We start from the raw sequence: 21,965 nt of genomic DNA, 5'->3' as shown, positions 1-21,965 counted from the left end.
ATATGTGCATAATGCTTGGAAAGTGGGTATGCATATTATATGCATATGTATATATATTTCACGTGGGGTAATAGGTACACTGTTTATAACCTCTCCTTTTCAGTTAACATCCTTTTATGATAGTGAATACCCATATTTTTTTTCTTGCACATGGAATTGCTTTCATTTTGTAAACTTCAATTTCATTTTGTGTTTCTTGGTTTGTTTTTATTATTTAAAAATTTTATTAGAGAGGGAGCGTGCACATGCGTGAGAGAGAGCATGAGAGGTGAGGAGAGGCAGATGGGGAGGGAAAGCAGACTCCCCACTGAGCAGGGAGCCTGATGCAGGCTCCATCCCAGGACCCTGAGATCATGACCTGAGGCAAAGGCAGACGTTTCACCGACTGAGTCACCCAGGCGCCCCCTTGGTTTGTTTTTAAATTTCTCCCCTGGACAGGTGTAAAGTATATGATGTTTCTTATGTATACTCCCATTTTTCATCTGCAAGAATAACAGGGTTATTCATTATGGTGGGGGTTGCTAATGTGAGGATTCAAACATAGGCAGAAGGGAGTCCCTCTCTGTTAACCAAACCTGTCTTCTGTAGACTAAAATCTATATACCTACCCTTTGGTAGCAGATCTTCTGTGTTTTATAGCCAAAATGTATTAATACTGCAAATGAAAAGAATTTTAAAGAAAGTGATAACGATAACTGGTTTTGAATTGCTGACAGAAAATACTCTGCAGTAGGGAGACTTGGGTTTTACTACACAGTGAAATTATGGGATTGAAAGAACAATTATTAGTTAAAAGATGATATGAGTGCCTGGAGTACTCAAGCTGGAGTTTACCTACATAATCCTAATAGAAGTTTAACTTCAATTTATTTTAACTTGGATCCCTGGAATATTGCCATTAGAGCATGAAGATAGTGGTACGACGTTATTTTACATCTTAAAACACTTTCTACTTTGCAAACTGCTTTGACATTTAGTGTTGAATCATTGAAGGGAAGCATTATCCCCATTTTACAGAAACTGAATTGGCCAAAGCCAAAGACTTTTAAAACGACACAATTATAGTTACTCGGGCTGATAGTGGCCCAAAATGGCTCTCACTTCTTTTAAATTTTTTGGCAGGTGAGTTTGTTCTGCTTCAATCAAGGCTAATGGCCTTACTCATTTTATGTGACCTTAAATGAGTAGGATTCATCTCATTATTTGAAGCAGACATGTCTTTCTATTCATTTCAACTTGAAAAAGTATAGATTATAAAAAAAATACTAAGTGTTTCTGAAGGAATCATTTGTTTTTAACTCTTCTCACAATTTCTTAACAGATATTTGGAACAAAACAGGAGCTGTTAAATTGGTCAAATGGTCTCCTGACAATAGTGTTGTAATAGTGACCTGGGAAAATGGAGGCCTTTCTTTATGGAGTGTGTTTGGAGCCCAACTGATTTGTACACTTGGAGGAGATTTTGCGTGAGTGAATAAAGACAAGTTTTAGATAAAATAACTCCATTTATCTCCGAGAAAATACACATATACAGAAATTTTGTGTCATACAGCTACCCTTCTGCCTTATTTGATGCTTAACCCCAAAACAATTCGTAAGGTTCAGAACTGATTTGTTCAGAATGTGCTGATTCTCTAAACATCCATCCTTTTAAAAATCAGTGTTTATTCGGTAAAATGCATTTGTTTGTTGAACCCCTTAGGTACATATGATAGCATGTTAGATTCAAGGCTAAATCAGATACAGTTTACTTTCAAGTAGCTTATGATCTAATAAGAACAATAAGCCATGTACATAAGTAACTAGTAGGAAATGGAAAATTATATTATCTTGTTGGGTTGATATCTCTGCCCACTCCTTATGCTACTCTGAACCTCAGTCCTGACAAAGTGAATACTCCTTCCCAAACTGCATGACCCTCTCAAGAAGTTACTCAGGACCTGAAAGATTATGTCTAGGTGATCTGCCTAGGTATATCAACCAGCAGTCTCCTCTATTTCATGCATTATTATGTGTTTCTGTTTAAAGGAACAGAATCAATTTGAGTTTTTAAAAAACTAAAGCCAAATATTACATGTAATAGAAGACTTTTTTAAATCGAGTTTCTATTCTGTTACAGTTATAGGTCTGATGGTACCAAAAAAGATCCCCTTAAGATCAACTCTATGGTAAGTACTTTCTGTAAAATACTGGTATAGTGTGGGGAGCCTGGGTGGCTCAGTTGGTTAAGTGTCCAACTCTTGATCTCAGCTCAGGTCTCAATCTTAGGGTCTGTGAGTTGAAGCCTAGCATTGGACTCCATGCTGGGCGTGTGGACCCTACTTAAAAAAAAAAAGTGTTTGTGTGTGTAGATCATATATACATATATGTATACACATATGTATACATATATATAATGTATATATTTCTATAGTGTGAGAAACTTTGATTTTTCTTCTGCCCTTTTTTTCTCTTCTTGGCCTGATAAAATTACAAAGCTGTTTTAATCTCAGCAGATTCTTCTTATACAGTTCTTGCTTTGATAAAAGTATTTTTAAAAATCAGGCTGCCCAATTTTCAGTACTTACTTGCTTTTGGTTTTGCTTGTATGTGTCTAGCACACCCCGCCATCTTTGTGAACATAATGACTATTCAAATCAGGCCTTGTTTTTTCCAGAGCATACCTCAATTCCTTATGTGACTCACTAGCCCCCACTTCTCATGGTCTCTTTTCTTTTAACATGAAGTGAACTGCTCATTGAGTGTTTTTCCTGAGGAATTTGACATTATTTGAGCATATTTTTAAAACTTTCCATAGATATCTGTCAAGGGAATTAAAGTCACTGTTGTTAACAGTATTTTTATTTATTACATATTTTTAAGAGTTTCTGTAGAAAACAGTGAGGTGTAACCCCTGTCTTTACATAAGAACATTTTCTTCCTGTAGCCCTTCTGTGCGCCATCTTTGTGAGATTAGTGGCTGTGAGGCTCACTCATTTACCTTCTTCCTTGCTCCACAGAGGAAGGCATTTTCTGATCTCGGGTTTCTTGAAGAATTAAAACCACCATGGCTGCCTTGAGTAGTGGCACCAAGGAGCCCATTTGCTGTCTAGCTCCACCTCCATATTTTAAAATAAGTTTCTGGACAAATTTCTATAACTGCCCCTCAGTGCTTCTGAATGGCATGTAAGAACCAGTGTTCTTAGCCTCACTAAGTTGATATTTTAATCACAAGCTAAGAATCAAAGCATTTTAGTTAACTGTTCAACTTTTATTGGGGGAGAGCCAAACTTCTATGAAGCTTTTGAAATTTAGCAACAATTTATTTTCCCTCTACTATTTTCTTGACATTGTAGATTGGGACCTTAAAACAAAAACAAAAAACTAAAAAGCTATCATGGAATGTAGTTACAGAATATTAAAATTGGCCCTGGAGAGTTTATTTGAACCTTCTCATTTTGTAAAGGAAGAAACGTATACCCTGAGAAAACCAAGTAAATTAACCAAGGTACTGCAGCAGGATGGCAGCTTGGCTGGAATGAAAACCTTAGTCTCGTAGCTTCCATTTGAGTGTTCTTTGCTCTGTACAAGACTGCATCTGTTTTGGGTGCTGCTTTGTCAAGTTTCAGCTGGGTCACCTGGGTCTTCCTCTGCAAGGAATTTCTTTGTATTTGAGAGGCAGTTAAATTAATGGAGAAGTTATAGAGAGCAGTCGGCATTTCTTAGGATTTGGGGTGAAGATTGGTATGTAGTGTGTTCACTCTTCCAGGTGGAGAGCAGTGATGGTGGTTTCCACTGGAGAGGGCTACAGATTCTCATAGTTTCTCCAGTCTTTAGAAGTCATTGGTAATGCTATTGTTGGTTGTTTCAGGATTTGAATACTTGAAGCTAGGAAAGGATAACAAACTTCATTGACCTGATTTTTCTTCCCCTTCTCCAAGAGCTGGGGTGCAGAAGGCTATCACCTATGGGTAGTCAGTGGATTTGGTGCTCACAACACTGGAATTGAGTCCGACTCCAAGAGTATAGTTAAACAGCCTGGCATTCTGTTGTTTCAGTTTATCAAGAGTGTACTCACTGTAAACCCTTGTATGGTAAGTGTTTTAAATTACAACTGTTTATTTTTAGTGGCCTTCATAGTAGACTATCAGATTCTTCTCCTAAAATTGGTGGATTATCTTCTTTTGTATATTTTTTGTGATTCTTGTGTTTCTTAATAATAATTTACACCAAAATTTTACTTCTCAGCAGCTTTTGTTTTTTGTTGTTTTTTTTAATAGGATCACAAGCAATTTGAGGGAAAGCAGCATTTACAGATTTACTTGAATAACTTAATTTAGTTTCTTTTTAAATATAATTTCCCAAAGTGTGTTCCACAAGGCACTACTTAGAAGAATCAGTAGCATATACACAGAATAAGGAAAAGTTCTTTTGTCATGTAAAAGTTCTATTTCATCAAATGGAATAAAGAAATTAAAGCTGCAGATTTCTTTATTATGGGACTCCGGGGTCTTTAATATGCTAATGTGCATCATAAAAATCCAGGAATTGGTATATGAAAAACAGTGTTCCCAGCCTTATTTAACTATGAATTTCTAAGGAATGCTTTGAAAAAAATATGACTAGAAACCTGCTTTGGGAAACACTGCCCCAGATTGTAATATAAACTCCTCATGTTTTATCAATCTGAAAGAACATATTAATATCCTGTATTGTTAATATATAATAATGGTGTTACATGTTAGAAGCGTATGCCTTAATATCTGCCATCAGTGGGCTTTTAAATATTTGGAATCAGTTTCTAATTAACATTTACAGTTACAATACATTGAGAAAGAATATGACAGTAGCCTGGATCTGAGACTTCTTGACTGTAGTTGGAGAATAAGGATCCCCAGAAAAACAAGAGTAGAGTAATTCTTCCTCCCCTCCCCCATCCCAAATTATAATTTAAAGGCAAATTTTAGGATTTTTATGTCAAGACCACATTTGGACTACCATGGAAAGATGAGGGGCTGAGGTGCTCTTCAGCTTGATGGAATAGTCAGTGAATAATATGCCCACAATTGAGAATACTGGCCTTCTAACTGAGAGCCAGGGCATCATCACTAAGAGGAGAAATTGTCTTATTAATCTAAATACCCTCAGAGCCTGGCACAGTCCTTGGCACTAACCAAGCATTTACCCAAGTGAGTATTGAATTGTTCTGAACCAGGACCACAGACTGGGGCTACTCTTCCTCCTCCCTGTGGTTTAAAAGATCCTTAGCATCTGGTATCCCCGTCCACAGTCCTCCCCTTCTTTGCCATGTGGTGGGCACATGGTGAACACACACACACCCAAACTGTTTGGCCAGATATGTCTTCTTGCCACCATTTGTGAGGTATTTTATGTGAAACTCATTTGTAAACTGTAGATAATGAGTAGTTCTGTTCAGTTTTCAGATGGAAAATCTCTCATAGCATTGCCATTTTGGAGTAATAATGAAAAGATACTCTTGTAGTCGTCGTAAACTGGGTCACATTTTGGCATCTATGATAAAACAGACTTCGGCAAAAATTTGGTTTGCCCTGGGAAGTAATCGTTAAACTGTTGCCTCTTCCCTCTAAATATAACAGTGCATGAGATCATTATGTAGTCTTGTCTGTGAGTAAAAGCGACGTTGAGATACATGGTGCATTTCCTATGATAAAACCAAATCAAGGTATTACTGGTTTTCCGTTACCTGATATCAGGTGGTTTTATTTGCTTTCCTCCTTTGCCCTCCGCTTCCTTTCTCCCTCATCTAGAGTAACCAGGAGCAAGTGCTACTTCAGGGGGAGGATCGGCTGTACTTGAACTGTGGTGAGGCCTCACAAATCCAGAGTGCCAGGAGTTCCTCAGCACACTCTGAGCATAAGGCTGGTGCCGGCAAGAGCCCCTTTGCGGACAGCGGTTTGGAGTCTCAGGGCTTAAGCACTTTGCTTGGACACCGGCACTGGCATGTGGTACAGGTAAGTCTTCAGTGACTGTTGACCGTTGACCTAGTCCTGGGGAGATAGCGCCTGGACTGGAGGTGTACGTATTTCTTCTGTTGCGTTAGAAAACTGAGAAACTTCTTAACCTTTTTGACTGTCACCTCTCTCTTCTGCTTTTCTGTCTTCTTGTCTTCTTCCTTTCTTGCCACTGATGTAGCACGGATCCCCACCTGCTTTAAGCCCACGAGTCCAAAAACTGCAAGTTTATGCTTTGCCCTCTGAATGAGCACAACTTTATACTACTTCCATTCCCCCCACCCCGCTTTTTGGTATAAATTCAGCTCTGTGGATTTGCATAGGCAAAGTGTAGAGATTTCATGGAAAGTGACAGTGTTGATTAGGACCCTGGGCAGCTGACCTTGTAGTCCTAATGCGTACGTGTTGAGGTTAACTGCCTGACTTTAAACCCAGATTGCAGACTTGCGGTCACACTCTAGAACCTTATTATTAATAATTTTATTTTATTTATTTTTTTTTTAAAGATTTTATTTATTTATTTGACAGAGAGAGACACAGTGAGAGAGGGAACACAAGCAGGGGGAGTGGGAGAGGGAGAAGCAGGCTCCCTGCCGAGCAAAGAGCCCGATGCGGGGCTCGATCCCAGGACCCTGGGATCATGACCTGAGCCGAAGGCAGACGCTTAACGACTGAGCCACGCAGGCGCCCCTAATAATTTTATTATTACATAAATCTTATTCCAAATCACTTATTCTGGTATAACTTTTAAATTAGCAGTTTCTTTTAATAATTCTGATAAATTGGCATTTAGCGTGGAAATCAATTCTGAATTTTGATACCAAATAAAATTAATTTGGGTAAATCAATAAATTGAAGTTTCTTGAAAGAAACTTTCATACATAGTTGTGGAAGTCCTGAGTGTCTTCCTTACCCCGCTGATACCAAAGTGTCTTAGGTACATCAGAGCCTGCTCTTGCATTGGTTTCTTTTCATTGGGTTCTCTTTCCACAATTCTTGAGCCCCCTTCTGCATTCTGTGCTGTTACTTTATTAGCTCGTTCAGCTCCCATGTTACTTTCAGTTGACTTTGAGTGGAGATGATGAGAGACATGAGTGGTCAGTATATGAAACGTTGAAGGAGGAGTGTCTCCTGCACTGACATGTGGTGTACACGCAAAGAAAATGTATCTAACTGACATTAATAAGCTCATAAACTCAGTGTGCATACCATTTGATAAGTAGTAACAGTTATGAAATAAAACTGCATCGGCTGCCTCCTTGACTAAAATTTTCCACTGCTCCCTTCTCTCCTATAGCCATTCCTCTGCCATTTTCATTTCCCCATACTTTGAACTATTCACTCTACACTGACCTAGCGTCAATGCCAGTTCTGCCTAGCCAGGTCTGTGTTGCCAGAGAGCCAAGTAGAGCAGAGGATCAAAGAAGGTAGGTCTGGGACTCAAAAATCCATCAGGCAATAACAAAAATCTAATTTCCTTCCAGCTCAAAAACTCCATGATTCTGTGATTCTTAGCCACCTCTGAAGTATCCCATATTAGTAGGGTATCACACTGATTTTAGCACGTTAGACAAAGTAGATATGAGCACGATTCTTTTGTGATTCTGTTCTTTAGATACCGAAACTATTCAGAAAGATGAACTTGTTTGACTCTAGCTTTACCAATTTTTTTATTTTTATTTTTTTATTTAAAACTCATAAAAACCATGTCAGAGCTGTATTCCCCAAAACAATTAAGTTATAATAGACTCATAGAATTTTTGGAGCTGGAAGGACCGTAGAGATCATGTAGTCCAACTGGATTTGTTACATTGAGGAAACAGGCTCAGAGAAGTTAGGCGACTGCCAAGGTCACGTAGCAGAGCAGTGTCCTGCTTAAGCAGTGACAGACTTATGCTTACCGTAAGTAAAGTAACCGTCTAACCTGTTGTAAGACCTGTAGGTATTAAATGTTGAATCATGTAATGTACTGTTGACCTTGAGCTAAGACCTAGAATGTGCCTCTTGAAATAGGCAGCATTTCATTACAATTTGCCCTATACTTTGTTTGCTGGCAGTCTAGCCAAATGCGTCAGTGCAGCAGCATGGGAGTGTTTTGGTTTGGTGGTTTACAGTGTCCATATATGCTAATGCTTTACCTTCTGGGCTTTTTAACCATTAGTAGTGATTCCCTGAAGAAAAATGGGTGCCTGTTTAATTTCTCCTTCAGCATATGCTCTTATCTGGGATAAATGCCCACATCCTCCATCAAAGTGACTTTGTTTATGCAATTTATATTTTGTATTCTTACACAGCTTAGAGTTCATCAAATGAGCTCCAACTAATTCTGCTTCTCTGTTCCTCATCTGGACAACTGGATTTTTCGTTTGTTTGTTTAGACCTTCTACCTTACACTTGTTAGTTTCCTGATCAGAAGATTCTATGTTAAATATGTTTTTTTTTTTTCTTTAACTTAAAACACATACATACTTGTCAGCAGCAGGGTTGGTAGCTGCTGGTAGAAATGGTGCTTTTCGTGTGTGTGTGTGCGTGCGCGTGCGCGCGCACGTGTGTGTTTAAATTTAGTTTTCCTAGCTACAGATTTTAAAAACTTTGAGAGTAGTTTGTTGACAAATGGAGCACAAATAATGTGAAATTAAAACAAAGCCCTCATGTTTTTAGGGTGTATTCCTTCTTGGACTGCCGTTTATTTTAGCACTCAGTACTTTGCATGATATAAACATTTATTTCTGAAGGGTGCATGAATCATTATCATCCACTGTTCTGAAATGTTGGTTTTATAGTTAACCTGGCTATTTGGAAAAAATAAGCTTCACAAAATATGCTAAGGATGTCAACAGAGGATTTTAAAGGCTCTTTCATTTATAAATGATTTGTAGTCCTTCTGAGGGGTCTCAGATGTATCAGGTGTGGTATTCAGCACAGATCAGGTGTTGCTAGGAGGATGGCTCTCACAGTCTTACCTGTGACAGACAAAAGCAGTCTAGGTAGGAGACAGGGTTTTAGCAAAATGACTTTAAGGCGACGGGGGGAGGGGGAAGGTAGATTGAGGTTTTTTGAAAGACTGAGGAATCCTAAGATGTTAAAAATGGAGATTCTGAACCTTAGCACTCAGGCTCCCAGTGGTGTGGCGTGGCGTGACTTTTATGCCCTGAGTATGCAATCCTGGCCTGACTTCTTCATGATTCATTAGCTTCCGCTTGCCTTACTTCTGCCATTTCCTGTTCTCAGTGTTAGGGGTAGAGCTCAAAGCTCAGGTGACACATAGATCAATAAATGTGACCTACTAGAGAAAATGAAAATTTCATTTTCACTTTTCATTCCATAGCATCTTCAGACACACAACTGCATCAGAAGTAAAGCTTCATTTTAAACTTAAACTTGAGCTTTGAAAATAAACCATTTGTAGTTTGTGGCACCTCCTACATTTTTAGAGGTTAAAAGAATAAAGTTTTTTTCTCCTACAGATACTCATTAGAGGGTGGACCATATGATAAAATTTTACCTTGGTGCCCATGGTTAGAAACCCTTCAAGTTGGAATCCATGTTGGCAGTGAGATCCCAGCTCACACTTCACCCACCCCACGTTTCATAAATACTTAGGAAACACCAGGGTTCAAGGGAAGTGGTTCTTTTTAATGTTCTGGACGGCTGGCTCAGTTATACTCCAGGGACACCCTTCTTCAGGTGACTGTTTTCATCTTCTTCATCCAAACACAGGCTTGCACAAAACTACTTGGAACTCTTCTGTCACCACCTGATCATTGCCTCAGATTACCGTGCCCCTGAACTGACATCACCCGTCATAGGGAACTTTATTAACTGGCCTGTGTGGTGCAGCGAATCTGTTAAGATATGAGTTAAGCCTTTTTCAAGGATATATCAATATACTGTTACCCTTAATTCTGCAAGGTGGGCTTTCACAAACCGGCACTGGAGTTGAGAACTTCTAACAACAGAACCAAAAGCTGTTAATTTACTTAGATTTTAGGTTGACTTACTAGATAATAAGTGAAGTCTAACAGTTTCATGAGTAAATTTTATCAAGGTTAATACAGATGTTTTCAGTGTATTTTACTTGATTTTTGTTTGGTCTTCACATTACACAAAGAATCTTATTGGATTGATTGCATTGTACTGCCTTTTTAATTTGGCTTTTTTTTTTTTTTTTAAATATGTAATACTTGGAGTACAATGAAAATGAATTTGGATAAATTGAGGTTCTTTTATTCCAGGAACAGAAAACTCTTTCCCTTGTTCTGTCTATCGTTCTGTTAAGTTTCACACCACACTCACCACATGCTCATGAAAACTGCTTAATCAGGAGGCTAGTGGAGAGGTCAGTCTCAGTAAAGCTAGAATTTTCTTCATCTACATTGATAATCTTATGGAAGAATCTTTTAGGCTTAAAATTCTTGTTAGAGTGATAAAAAGACACCATGTACAGAGATGTAAGACAGACGACATGGGAGGAAGGTATATTTCCGCTTACATTGCAGATTAAGAGTTAATATCTGTAAATCAAAGTTCTTACAGATTAGGTTGAATACCCCAGTAAAAAACAGTAGCTTAGACACACACTTACATGTGTATGGATGTTTAGAGAGAGAATAAAGACTAACCAGTGGTTATCCCTGGAGCAATGATAGAATAGAATTTCATTTTGTACTTTGTACATTTTTATATTGTTTAAATTTTATAAGCAGTATTTTGCTATTTTAGTCAGAAGACATAAAGTAATAAAAATACCTCCATTAAAGCAAATCAGAACTCTTGCTGAGGCTCTCAAACTCTTTATTTCCACAATTCTTGCTTGCCCTCATGGCTGGTTCTCAAAGTCTTTTGTCAGTCTGTATTTATTGCTTGTTCAGTATTTAAATAAAAACAGTGTAGAGAAAAAGCAGTGTGGGAAAGCCTCATGTCTAGCCACTCATAATGAAATGGTCAAGACAGGAGATGTGAAATATGGGCTGGTATTTCAACGGTAAATTCCAAGTACTCTGCTAGTAATACCCCCTATTCGGGAACACTTTAAACACTGTACAGGAAAATGAATCTCATACTGTGACATTAATGCTTTAAGTGCTTTAAGTTTAAATACGTTTCAGAAGTCTTACCAAACTGATGTATTATTTTCTGTAGATTTCCAACACCTATCTAGAGAGCAATTGGCCTATACGGGTGAGTTATTTGTTATTTTGTTGGGGTTAACTTTATTTGGATAATGTTTGCTGCAAGAGGCATTTTGGGAATTGAGCCTTTTTCAGTGGGTACATTGATAATAGTAAAATTTTAATACTTGATCCCTTGTACATTGTTAGCATATTAACATCTATGATTTGGTGAAATGTAACTGGTATATAAATACTCAGATTTTTTGATCTAGCAATTTACATTTAATTCACTTAGCAAACATTAATAGTCTATTTGCCTGACACAACAATGCTAAACTCTTTATACTTAATATAAGTATATAGATTTGCAAGGAAGAGTTCTTAATTTTTTTTTTTAAATTAGTTTTCAGCTATTGATAAGCTTGGACAGAATATTGCTGTGGTTGGCAAGTTTGGTTTTGCACATTACTCTTTACTCACCAAAAAATGGAAACTTTTTGGAAACATTACCCAGGTTAGTCTTTTTGAAATTAAAAACTGATTTCTCACAGTATAAGAGAACTACCATATGCAATAACTCTAAAGTAAGCCATTATTTAGTTGTTAAAAAATAATACCAAATATTAAAAAATGAGGGTGGATTACATCTAAGGATCAGTTCTGATGAAGTACTTGATATTTGATAAAGGATTTTGTATTGAGATGGTTGGTTTGTTTTTGAGGATTTACTCTTCCATGTTGAGTTCATCAGATGTGGTCAAATAAATTTCCACTGAATTTGAGATCATCTGCTTCTTTGTGATGTGAAGATGTGGGTAGCATAGAAACAATTATAGTTGGATTTGCAAGGATCAAATAGGAAAAGACGAGGACTGACGTGTAGTAGGTGCCTGCCGGGCACTGCAAGGGGCTCACTGACCTTCATGACTCAGAGAGGGCACTGTTATTACTGTTTTATAAAAGGGAAACTAGGATTCCGAGTCAAGTAGCTGATACATGGTAAAGCCGGATTTTAAACCAAAGTCTGTTGAATAAGGGAATAATGATGCTACATGGTGTACCCAGTTATTTACAGAAGTGTTTGTTTTTCCAAAATAGGCTATGAATCATGATTAATAAAGGCCCAGAGTAATAATTGGGGGAATAGAGAGTAGAGCAGAAATAATTTGAGCTCTCATTGTTTGCTTAGGAATATCTTATAAGGGTATTACTTCTTGTAGTTTCTGGCAGCATATAAATGTAAATATGTTTTTTTTAAATTATCTTTTAAGGAGCAAAATATGATTGTGACAGGTGGCTTAGCCTGGTGGAATGATTTTATTGTCCTGGCATGTTATAACATAAGTGACCGTCAAGAAGAGGTAAGGCTTGTTTTCTCTCAGAGATAACAGATTTTTATATTTTAAAGATATTAAGCACTATCTGGTTTAGTATAAATACGGTTTTTGGAAAATGAACAAACATTTTATTTTTTTAATTAAGAATTTGGCATTTGGTTGTTTTTTTGTTTTTTTTTTTTTAACCTAAATGAGACTTTATCTGGTTACTACTTTAAAAAAAATTTTTTTTAAAGGGATAATCATAACTTCTGAGATAACTTTTTCTAGGGATTTTATCTATTAGACATTCTCTGTGAGGTTTATAAATAATAAAAGTTGTTCAAAGAAGAGAAGTTCCTAAGGATGGCTGCCCTTAGAGATTTATTAACTTATTGATTTGTATGTTTATGTTTTTAGAAAGTGCTGGTCTACTTTCATCAGGTCTGGATATGCAGGTCTTCAGAAGGAGCACCTCATAATAGTACATTCCCAATTTTAATCGCTTCATCTTTTGGTTATTTGTAGAATGAGCCTACCCTGTGAAATTATTGGTAATGCTCAGATTAAAACTTCTGTTACTTGAAAAGAAGTCAGTAGATAAAAAACAGCGTGTCTAAAGTATTTAGTCGTCTGACGTGTAGGTGTCTTGTTTTTACAGTTTTATTTCTTTGTTCTTCAGCTCAGAGTCTACTTGCGAACATCAAACCTGGACAATGCCTTTGCTCACATCACCAAAGCACAAGCAGAAACATTACTGCTTAGTGTCTTCCGGGACATGGTGATAGTATTTAGAGCAGACTGTTCAATCTGCCTGTACAGTATTGAAAGAAAGTCTGAGTAAGTGCATAGCATGCGACAAGTCACTTTTTCCTTCTGTATATTGTGCTTCCTCTGTCGTTTTTATTTTCTTAAAAGTTATTCTAATTTTATGTTTAGTTTCCTTTGTTTTAGAAGTGAAAAAGTAAATTTTGTATTTAGTGATGTTCATGTAGTTATTTTTTAGCTACCTAAGTAAATAGCTTGCACTAACTTCTTCAGCTGCTCTTACTGGATTTGTTTGAAAAAAAAAAAATCTGGTTTGGGATGGGGTAACTCAGGTACTAGTTTTTTTCACAACCTTGAAAACAAGTGATTACTAACTGTCCTAATGTTCTGGACACTTGGGGAAATTTGAAGGTGGTCACTGGCCTAAGGCCTTGGGAAGTGTGTCCTTAGCAGACTCACTTGATTCCTGCTGAGCCAGGTGGCTGCCGTCTGCGGGGGAAGGGCTGACAGCCCCTGGTGCTGCGGTGGGCTGCTTGCATCCTTTGGGGCCTCTGGCTGGCTTGCAGCATTTAGACCACACCTCCTGAGTTGTATTTTGCTCTTGCGGCATGTGTGTGTGTGTGTTTGTTTTTAATAGCCATGAAGTGTGTATTTGCTGGAATAGCTTAGTGATTAAGAAATACTGTAAAGATTAGAAATTAAGGAATTTTTACTAGCCTCTCATAGAAGCCATATCCTTTCTCAACCAACCAAACTTTTCCTACTTTTTCCTTCCTAGTTTCCTTTCAAAGTTTTCCTAGTTTTTTTCTTCCCTTCTACATTGTATTCCTTTTCTTTCTCCCTTATTTCCATTTGTATTCTTCGTCTACCTCAACATTACCAGTCTACTGCCTGAAGGGTACTTGAGGGGAGGGAATGATAGGTAGAAGGCATTTGGATCCTCCAAAAGCATGAAATCTAATACTATTAGTAGTGGAAAAGAAAGGAAAACAAACTTGCTAGCGTTGATGTTGAGGTGTGTGGGTATCTTTCTCTCTCTCTCTTTTTTTTTTTTTTTGCAGTCCAAATACTACTGCTGGTATTCAGGTTCTTCAAGAAGTGTCCATGTCACGCTACATTCCTCACCCTTTCCTGGTGGTATCTGTCACTCTCACTTCAGTGAGCACAGAGAATGGAATCACCCTGAAAATGCCACAGCAGGTACCATTCCGTTATCAGAGCTCTTTAGAGCTTCATCTCAGTTTTTAGCATTTTACGTTGGTACCGGGAACTATTTATTTGTTCAGCAAATAAAGATCAAGTGTCTAAAATGTGCTTTGCATGAAGATGCTGGGGCAAACTAAACAAACTTGGCTTCTGCTCAGACAGTAAAGAAATAATTACGTGCATAATTAATTATAATTGTGATGTGTGTACCAGAAAGTCATATAGGTCACTCCGAGAGTATAGAACGAAAACCTGGAATAGTCTAAACAGTCAGAGATTTTTGTACCATTTAAGTTACAGCCTGAAGACAGACAGGTGGTTACCTAAGTAAAGAGTGGGAATCTCAGATCAATGGGAACAGTAGTGCAGAGGCCGTCAGTAAGAGAGAGAAATGACACATACAGGGAACCGGAAGAACTTCAGAGTGAATGGGCTTTATCTTAAAGTCTAAAGTGTTTTAAGCTGGGTATTACTAGATATATCTAGCCAATCTGTAAGGGGGGAAATGAACCAGAGTTGGACAAAACTGGATGTAGGGAGGGTAACTGGGAGGCCACTGTAATGATCTGAATGAAGGGTGTTAGTGACCTAAACTTGGCAGTGAAAAAGAAGGAAAGAAGTGGAATACTGAATATAAAATAGAACTCCATGATTAGTCAACTATAAGGAAAGAAAATAATGCTGTAGTTTCTGGTTAAACCCACGAAGTTGTGTAACTTCCTATTCCAAGGCTCCTTGCGTTACATGGATGGTTTCCAAATTTCGTGTCAGTGTGGAACCCGTTTTCAAAGGATAACTATGTAGACTTATAACTGTCTAGATTTGTCATCTCTGTCTTCCCAATCTTTTACTTCCTGTTAAGGCACTTCCATTCATCTCCTTCAAAATCTAGATCCCATTTCCTCTGCAAACTATATGTCATGGTAGCCAGAGAGTCATAGATGATAAGGGAAAGTTCTGTTTTACAGAAGAATTGTAGCTAAAAGATGTGGAAGGAAGGTTAAGAATTACAGAATCACCATTTTGTAGCCCCTAAGAAAAGTGATTCAGATAGTGATCATGATTGGATGAAGCTATCAGATGAAAGGTTGGTGGGGAACTTCACAATGAGGGGATCAGGTGGCCATATCTAAGCCTTATTAATCAACATTAGCATTACTACAAGTAGGAGAACCAGGTGTCGCATGCTTCCTGGGGTGATGCATCCTAGAGTTCACATGAGGAATTACTGCCCAAAACAGTGAACCTGAATTAAATCAAACTTCTAGAGTCAAGTTTCATTCCTAGGAAATACAGGGGTAGAGGTTTAGTTTACCACCACTTAGAACATTCTGTAGGACAGCTATAAGTCAATAATGTGGCAGTGGGGACGGGGGGATGTAAGGGGAGACTCTTCTAAATAATTCTTTAGAGCCATAACAACCAAATGCAGTGCTTAAGTTCATTTGTATCCTGATTCAAACTGGCTATAAAAAGACACTGTTAAAGCAATTAGAGATGCTCATTATGCACTGAGAGGTGACATTAAGGAATAATTGTAGATTTTATTAGATGTGTTACTGGCATTGTGATTATATAAGCAAATACCCGTGTACTTCAGAGTTGCATAGTATAGTGGTAAGACAGCATGGTATCTTCCTTTAAAGTACTTTGGTGTAGAGGCACCTGGCTTGCTCAGTTGGTGGAGCAGGTAACTCTTGATCTCAGGGTTGTGAGTTCAAGCCCCACAATGGGTGTAGAGATTACTTAAAAAATAAAATCTTTAAGAAAAATAATAAAATACTTTAGCCAAATTAATGAAAAAAAGGATAGATGGAGCAAATGTGGCAAAATCTTGAATAGTTGTGAATTTGGATGATGGAAATATGGGGGTTCATTGTACAGTTCTCTATACTTTGAGGTTTTCTCGCTCACATTTGAAGTTTTCATATTAGGGAAAATAAAAGGACTCCTTGTATACCCCAGATACAGAAGATAGTCAATGGCACCAGTAGTACTGGATACCCCATTTTAAGAGGGCCTTTCCAACAGACACATGAAAAATGTTCAACATCACTCGACATCAGGGAAGTGCAAATCAAAACTACAGTGAGATACCACCTCACACCTGTCAGAATGGCTAAAACAAAAAACACAAGAAACAACAAGTGTTGGCAAAGATGTGGGAAAAAAGGAACCCTCTTGGAATGTTGGTGGGAATGCAAACTGGTGCAGCTACTGTGGAAGACAGGATGGCGGTTACCCAAACTTAAAAATAGAACTACCCTATGATCCAGTAATCACACTACTGGATATTTACCCCCCAAAATACAAAAACCCTAATTCAGAGGGATACATGCACCCCTGTATTTATTGCAGCATTATTTACAATAGCCAAATTATGGAAGCAGCCCAAGGGTCTATTGATAGATGAATGGATAAAGATGATGTGGTATATATACACTATGGAATATTACTCAACTATAAAAGGGGCACCTGGATGGCTCAGTCAGTTAAGTTTCTGCCTTTCGGCTCAGGTCATAATCCCGGGGTCCCGGGATCCAGTCCCACATCAGGCTCCCTGCTCAGCAGGAGTCGGCTTCTTCTCCGTCTGCCCCTCCCCACTCTCATGCTCACTTGCGCTCCCTCTCTCAAATCAATAAAATCTTTAAAAATAAATAAAAAGAGTGGGGCGCCTGGGTGGCTCAGTTGGTTAAGCGACTGCCTTCGGCTCAGGTCATGATCCCGGAGTCCCGGGATCGAGTCCCGCATCGGGCTCCCTGCTCAGCGAGGAGCCTGCTTCTCCCTCTGACCCTCCCCCACTCATGTACTCTCTCGCTCTCTCAAAATAAATAAATAAATCTTTAAAAAAAAATAAAAAGAGTGAAATCTTATCATTTGCAATGACATGGATGAATCTAGAGAGCATAATGCTAAGTGAAATAAGTCAGAGAAAAGCAAATACCTTGTGATTTCACTCATATGTGGAATTTAAGAAACAAAACAAATGAGCAAAGGAAAAAGACAAACCAATAAACAGACTCTTAACTGTAGAGAACAACTGATGGTTACCAGAGGGGAGGTGGGTGGGTGGGGGATGGATGAAATACATGATGGGGATTAAGGAATGCACTTGTGATGAGCACTGGTGTTGTATGGAAATGTCGAATCACTGTATTATACACCACCTGAAACTAATATAACACTGCATGTTAAGTATACTGGAATTTAAAAAGTTAAAAAAAGGCCTGTCACAAAGAGGAGAGATCTAATGTGGGAAAGAGCAGATTAAGAAGTAAGTTGACTGTGAAGAGTGACAGTTTGACTTCTTCCTTGCCAATATGGATGCCCTTTATTTCTTTTTGTTGTCTCATTGCTGAGGCTAGGACTTCCGTAATACTCAATGTAGAAAACCCGAAAAGACCCCACCAGAATATTGCTAGAACTGATACAGGAATTCAGCAAATTCAGGATATAAAATCATTGTAGAGAAATCTGCTGCATTTCTCTACACCAAAAATGAAGAAGCATGAAGAGAATTCAAGGAATCAGTCCCATTTACAATAGCACTCAAAATCATGAGATACCTAGGAATACCTAATCAAAGAGGTGAAAGATGTGTATGCTGAAAACTGTAGAACACTTATGTAAGAAAGTAAAGAAGACACAAAGAAATGGAAAAACATTCCATGCTCTTGGATTGGAAGAAGAAATATTATTAAAACGTCTATACTGCCCAAAGCCATCTACACATTCAGTGCAAGCCCTATCAAATCAACACCAGCATTTTTCACAGAGCTGGAACGAACAGTTCCAAAATTTTTGTGGAATGAGAAAAGACTCCGAATAGCCAAAGTAATGTTCAAAAAGAAAAGCAAAGTGGAAGGCATCACAATTCTGGACTTCAAGCTGTATTACAAAGCTGTAATCATTAAGAAGTGTGGTACTGGCATAAAAACAGACACATAGATCAGTGGAACAGAACAGAAAACTCAGAAGTGGACCCTCAACTGTATGGTCAACTAATCTTCGACAAAGCAGGACAGAATATTCAATGGAAAAACGACAGTCTCTTCAACAAATGATGCTGGGAAAATTGGACAGCCACATGCAGAAGAAGGAAACTGAACCACTTTCTCACACCATACACAAGAATAAGCTCAAAATGGATGAAGGACCTAAATGTGAAACCATCAAAATCCTAGAGGAGAAAGCAGGCAGCAACTTCTTGCTAGACCTGTCTCTGGAGGCAAGGAAACAAAAGCAAAAATGAACTATTGGGACCTCATTAAGATGAAAAGCTTCTGCACAGCAAAGGAAACCGTCAACAAACTGAAAGGCAACCTACGGAATGGGAGAAGATATTTGCAAATGACATATCGGATAAAGGGTTAGTATCCAAAATCTATAAAGAACTTACCCAACTCAGTACCCGAAAAACAAGTAATCCAGTTAAGAAATGGGCAGGAGATATGAATAGACACTTTTCCAAAGAAGACATCCAGATGGCTAACGTGTCTACATGAAAAGATGCTCAACGTCACTCATCATCACGGAAATACAAATCAAAACTAAAGTGAGATACCACCTCACACCGTCAGAATGGCTAAAATTAACAACACAGGATATAACAGATGTTGGCAACGATGCGGAGAAAGGGGAACCCTCTTACTCTGTTGGTGGGAATGCAAACTGGTGCAGCCACTCTGGAAAACAGTATGGAGGTTCCTCAAAAAGTTAAAAATAGGCGTAGGAAATGCACTACTATGACCCAGTAATTGCACTACTAGGTTTTTATCCAAAGGATACAAACATACAGATTCAAAGGAGCACGTGTACCCCAGTGTTTATAGCAGCATTATCAACAATAGCCAAAATATGGAAAGAGCCCAAATGTCCATTGACTGATGAATGGATAAAGAAGAGGGTGTGTGTGTGTGAGTGATGAAGTATTACTCGGCCATCAAAACAGTGAAATCTTACCATTTGCAGTGACGTGGATAGAACTAGAGGTGGTTATGCTAAGCAAAGTAAGTCAGAGAAAGACAAATATGATTTCACTCATGTGGAATTTAAGAAAACAGATGAACACAGGGGAAGGGTAGGAAAAATAAAAACAGGGAGGCAAACCATAGGAGACTCTTAAATATAGAGAACAAACTGAGGGTGGGTGGGGGGATGGGGTAATTGGGTGATAGACATTAAGGACGACACTTCTTATGAGCACTGGGTGTCACATGTAAGTGATGAATCCCTAAATTCTACTCCTGAAACCAATACTACACTATACGTTAACTAGCTTGAATTTAAACTTAAAAAAAAAAGTAGGTTGAAATGTAATAGGAAGTAGATTGATTACATCTTGCACAGAGGGAAGAAGCAAAGCAGGTCTTGATTTCATATTAAAGATTAAAAAAAAAAAAACCCTAACAGTGAAAATTGTTTATCAGTAAGATGGCCTCCCTCATGAGACTGGGCTCCTTATCTCTGAAACTCATAATAAGAATCATCTGCTAGGGATATTTTTAGGGTAAGAGAAGGCATGTTTGATTCTTTCAAATTTAGCATTTGGGGGATACAGGTAATCCCTGCTTTAAAATGTTAAGTTTCGGGAAACTCATTAAAAGTGCTGGAAAGTGCCGTTGACCTCCCCTGTTCTTCATGCTGCAATAGTGGTGGAAAGTGTTGAATGCATGAATACAGCTGAAGGAAAGAGAAGTGGGTTTGTTTGTGTAGTAAGATCACGTCAAATGTAGTGAAGTTCACCATTTTCACCCTTCCCAGTAGTCAGTATGAGCATGAGTCCTACTGCGGTGACCTGCAGTAGTTACTCCAAAGGCCTTTGAAAAGTGTTGTGGAGTCTCTGCGCCAGTCTGCTGGCTCTCTGTTCTCTTGGTTTGCGTGTTCGTTTTTTCTCTGTCCTCTGCCATCCAGCTCTTAGAATTGTGCACACCGTATCATTTCCATTTTTCCTTCTCCTTCCTTGAAGTTATATGTGGCTTCTCATGTGTTGTGGGAAAGGTATTTTTATTATTTTTCTCTTTTTTGTAATTAACATCAGTTATTACACTTACACCTACCTGGATATGGCCTAATGCCAAAATGAATGACAAAATCCACGAATCTTCTGGACCCTCTTGCCAGTTCTTATCCACAGTCCCAGTAGTGTCTGGAAGGCAGGACAAGAGAGCGTTTTGTGTAACTGTCTTGCAAATAGAGTATGTAGGGTGGCTGCTCTCTTGCTGACTGGACCCTAAATAATAATGGCAGCTTAAATTCAACCTGCCGGAAAGCCCCAGGCTGGGACACTATCCCACAGCTTCTGAATAATCATCCTTTCCTTCCTAAAATTCTTCCCTTCCTGGTTTATATGACACTGTGCTCTCCTGGTGCCCTGCTTGCCTTTAGCCCTGCATACATTGCTTCAGAAAGCGCATCTGACTCCTTCAGTTTACCAGCCTCACTTTGATTCTGGTATGTTCGTCTGTATTTCAGTCATTTCTCACAACATTTTTATTTGCAAGTCTTAAGATTCTTTCAAATTTAATGAGCAATGAAATGAAACTGCTTAGTTTTCCCTTCCTTAACTTCTGTTTGTAACTCCTACCAGTGGTAACCTCACCTTCTCTAGCACCCACCTAGGTGCAGTACCCTGAAATCATCTGCAGCTCAGTTCTCTTTTCATGCCTTTCACGCCTAGGACATCAGTCAGTTTTTTGTTTTTGTTTTTGTACATCCAAATGCTCTTCTTCTTTACAAGTGGAAGAGGCTTCACATCTGAGATTCGCTTTAGAAAAATGCTTTTCAACTTTCAGCCAGGTGAGAGGGTTTAATGAGGAGTCATGTTAAGCTCTCTACATGAGGATTTGACTGAAATTTTCCATGATGAAAGGACAGACTATTTCATTCATTCCTGAAGTCAACACCTATGATGTCTGTCTCTCCTGAGTAAGCCATCCTGAATAACTCAGGATTTTTTTTTCATTTTTTTTTATTATGTTATGTTACTCACCATACATCATGGGGTTTTGATGTAGTGTTCCATGATTCATTGTTTGAGTATAACACCCAGTTCTCCATGCAGTACGTGCCCTCCTCAATACCCATCACCAGGCTAACTCATCCTCCCACCCCCTCCCCTCAGTTTGTTTTTCAGAGTCCATAGTCTCTCATGGTTCGTCTCCCCTTCCAATTTACCCCCCTTCATTCTTCCCCTCCTGCTATCTTCTTCTTCTTCTTTTTTTTTTTTTAACATATAATGTATTATTTGCTTCAGAGGTACAGATCTGTGATTCAGCAGTCTTGTATACTTCACAGCGCTCACCATAGCACATACCCTCCCCAATGTCTATCACCCAGTCACCCCATCCCTCCCACCCCCACCACTCCAGCAACCCTCAGTTTGTTCCCTGAGCTTAAGAATTCCTCATATCAATGAGGTCATATGATACATGTCTTTTTCTGATTGACTTATTTCGCTCAGCATAACCCCCTCCAGTTCTATCCATGTCGTTGCAAATGGCAAGATTTCATTCTTTTTGATGGCTGTATAAATATTCCATTGTATATATATACCACATCTTCTTTATCCATTCATCTGTTGATGGACA

At 38.5% G+C, this 21,965-nt stretch overlaps 1 protein-coding gene across 1 annotated transcript in view; it reads left to right on the top strand.

Annotated features, from left to right (window-relative positions):
• The window catches only part of RIC1 (RIC1 partner of RAB6A GEF complex), a 76,009-nt gene that overhangs the window by 41,519 nt on the left and 12,525 nt on the right, over positions 1-21,965 (top strand). Inside the window, exons 8-16 of the mRNA XM_081802676.1 lie at positions 1,322-1,466; positions 2,120-2,168; positions 3,921-4,073; positions 5,769-5,972; positions 11,115-11,153; positions 11,490-11,600; positions 12,358-12,447; positions 13,085-13,242; positions 14,232-14,370. Coding sequence (XP_081658802.1) covers positions 1,322-1,466; positions 2,120-2,168; positions 3,921-4,073; positions 5,769-5,972; positions 11,115-11,153; positions 11,490-11,600; positions 12,358-12,447; positions 13,085-13,242; positions 14,232-14,370 — 1,088 coding nt within the window. The remainder of the gene's footprint in view (positions 1-1,321; positions 1,467-2,119; positions 2,169-3,920; positions 4,074-5,768; positions 5,973-11,114; positions 11,154-11,489; positions 11,601-12,357; positions 12,448-13,084; positions 13,243-14,231; positions 14,371-21,965) is intronic.

The sequence above is a fragment of the Leptonychotes weddellii genome, chromosome 14 (genome assembly GCF_054177405.1).
Source record: "Leptonychotes weddellii isolate Sample4059 chromosome 14, ASM5417740v2, whole genome shotgun sequence".
Taxonomy (NCBI): domain Eukaryota; kingdom Metazoa; phylum Chordata; class Mammalia; order Carnivora; family Phocidae; genus Leptonychotes; species Leptonychotes weddellii.
This window is presented reverse-complemented; position numbering and strand designations above follow the sequence as displayed.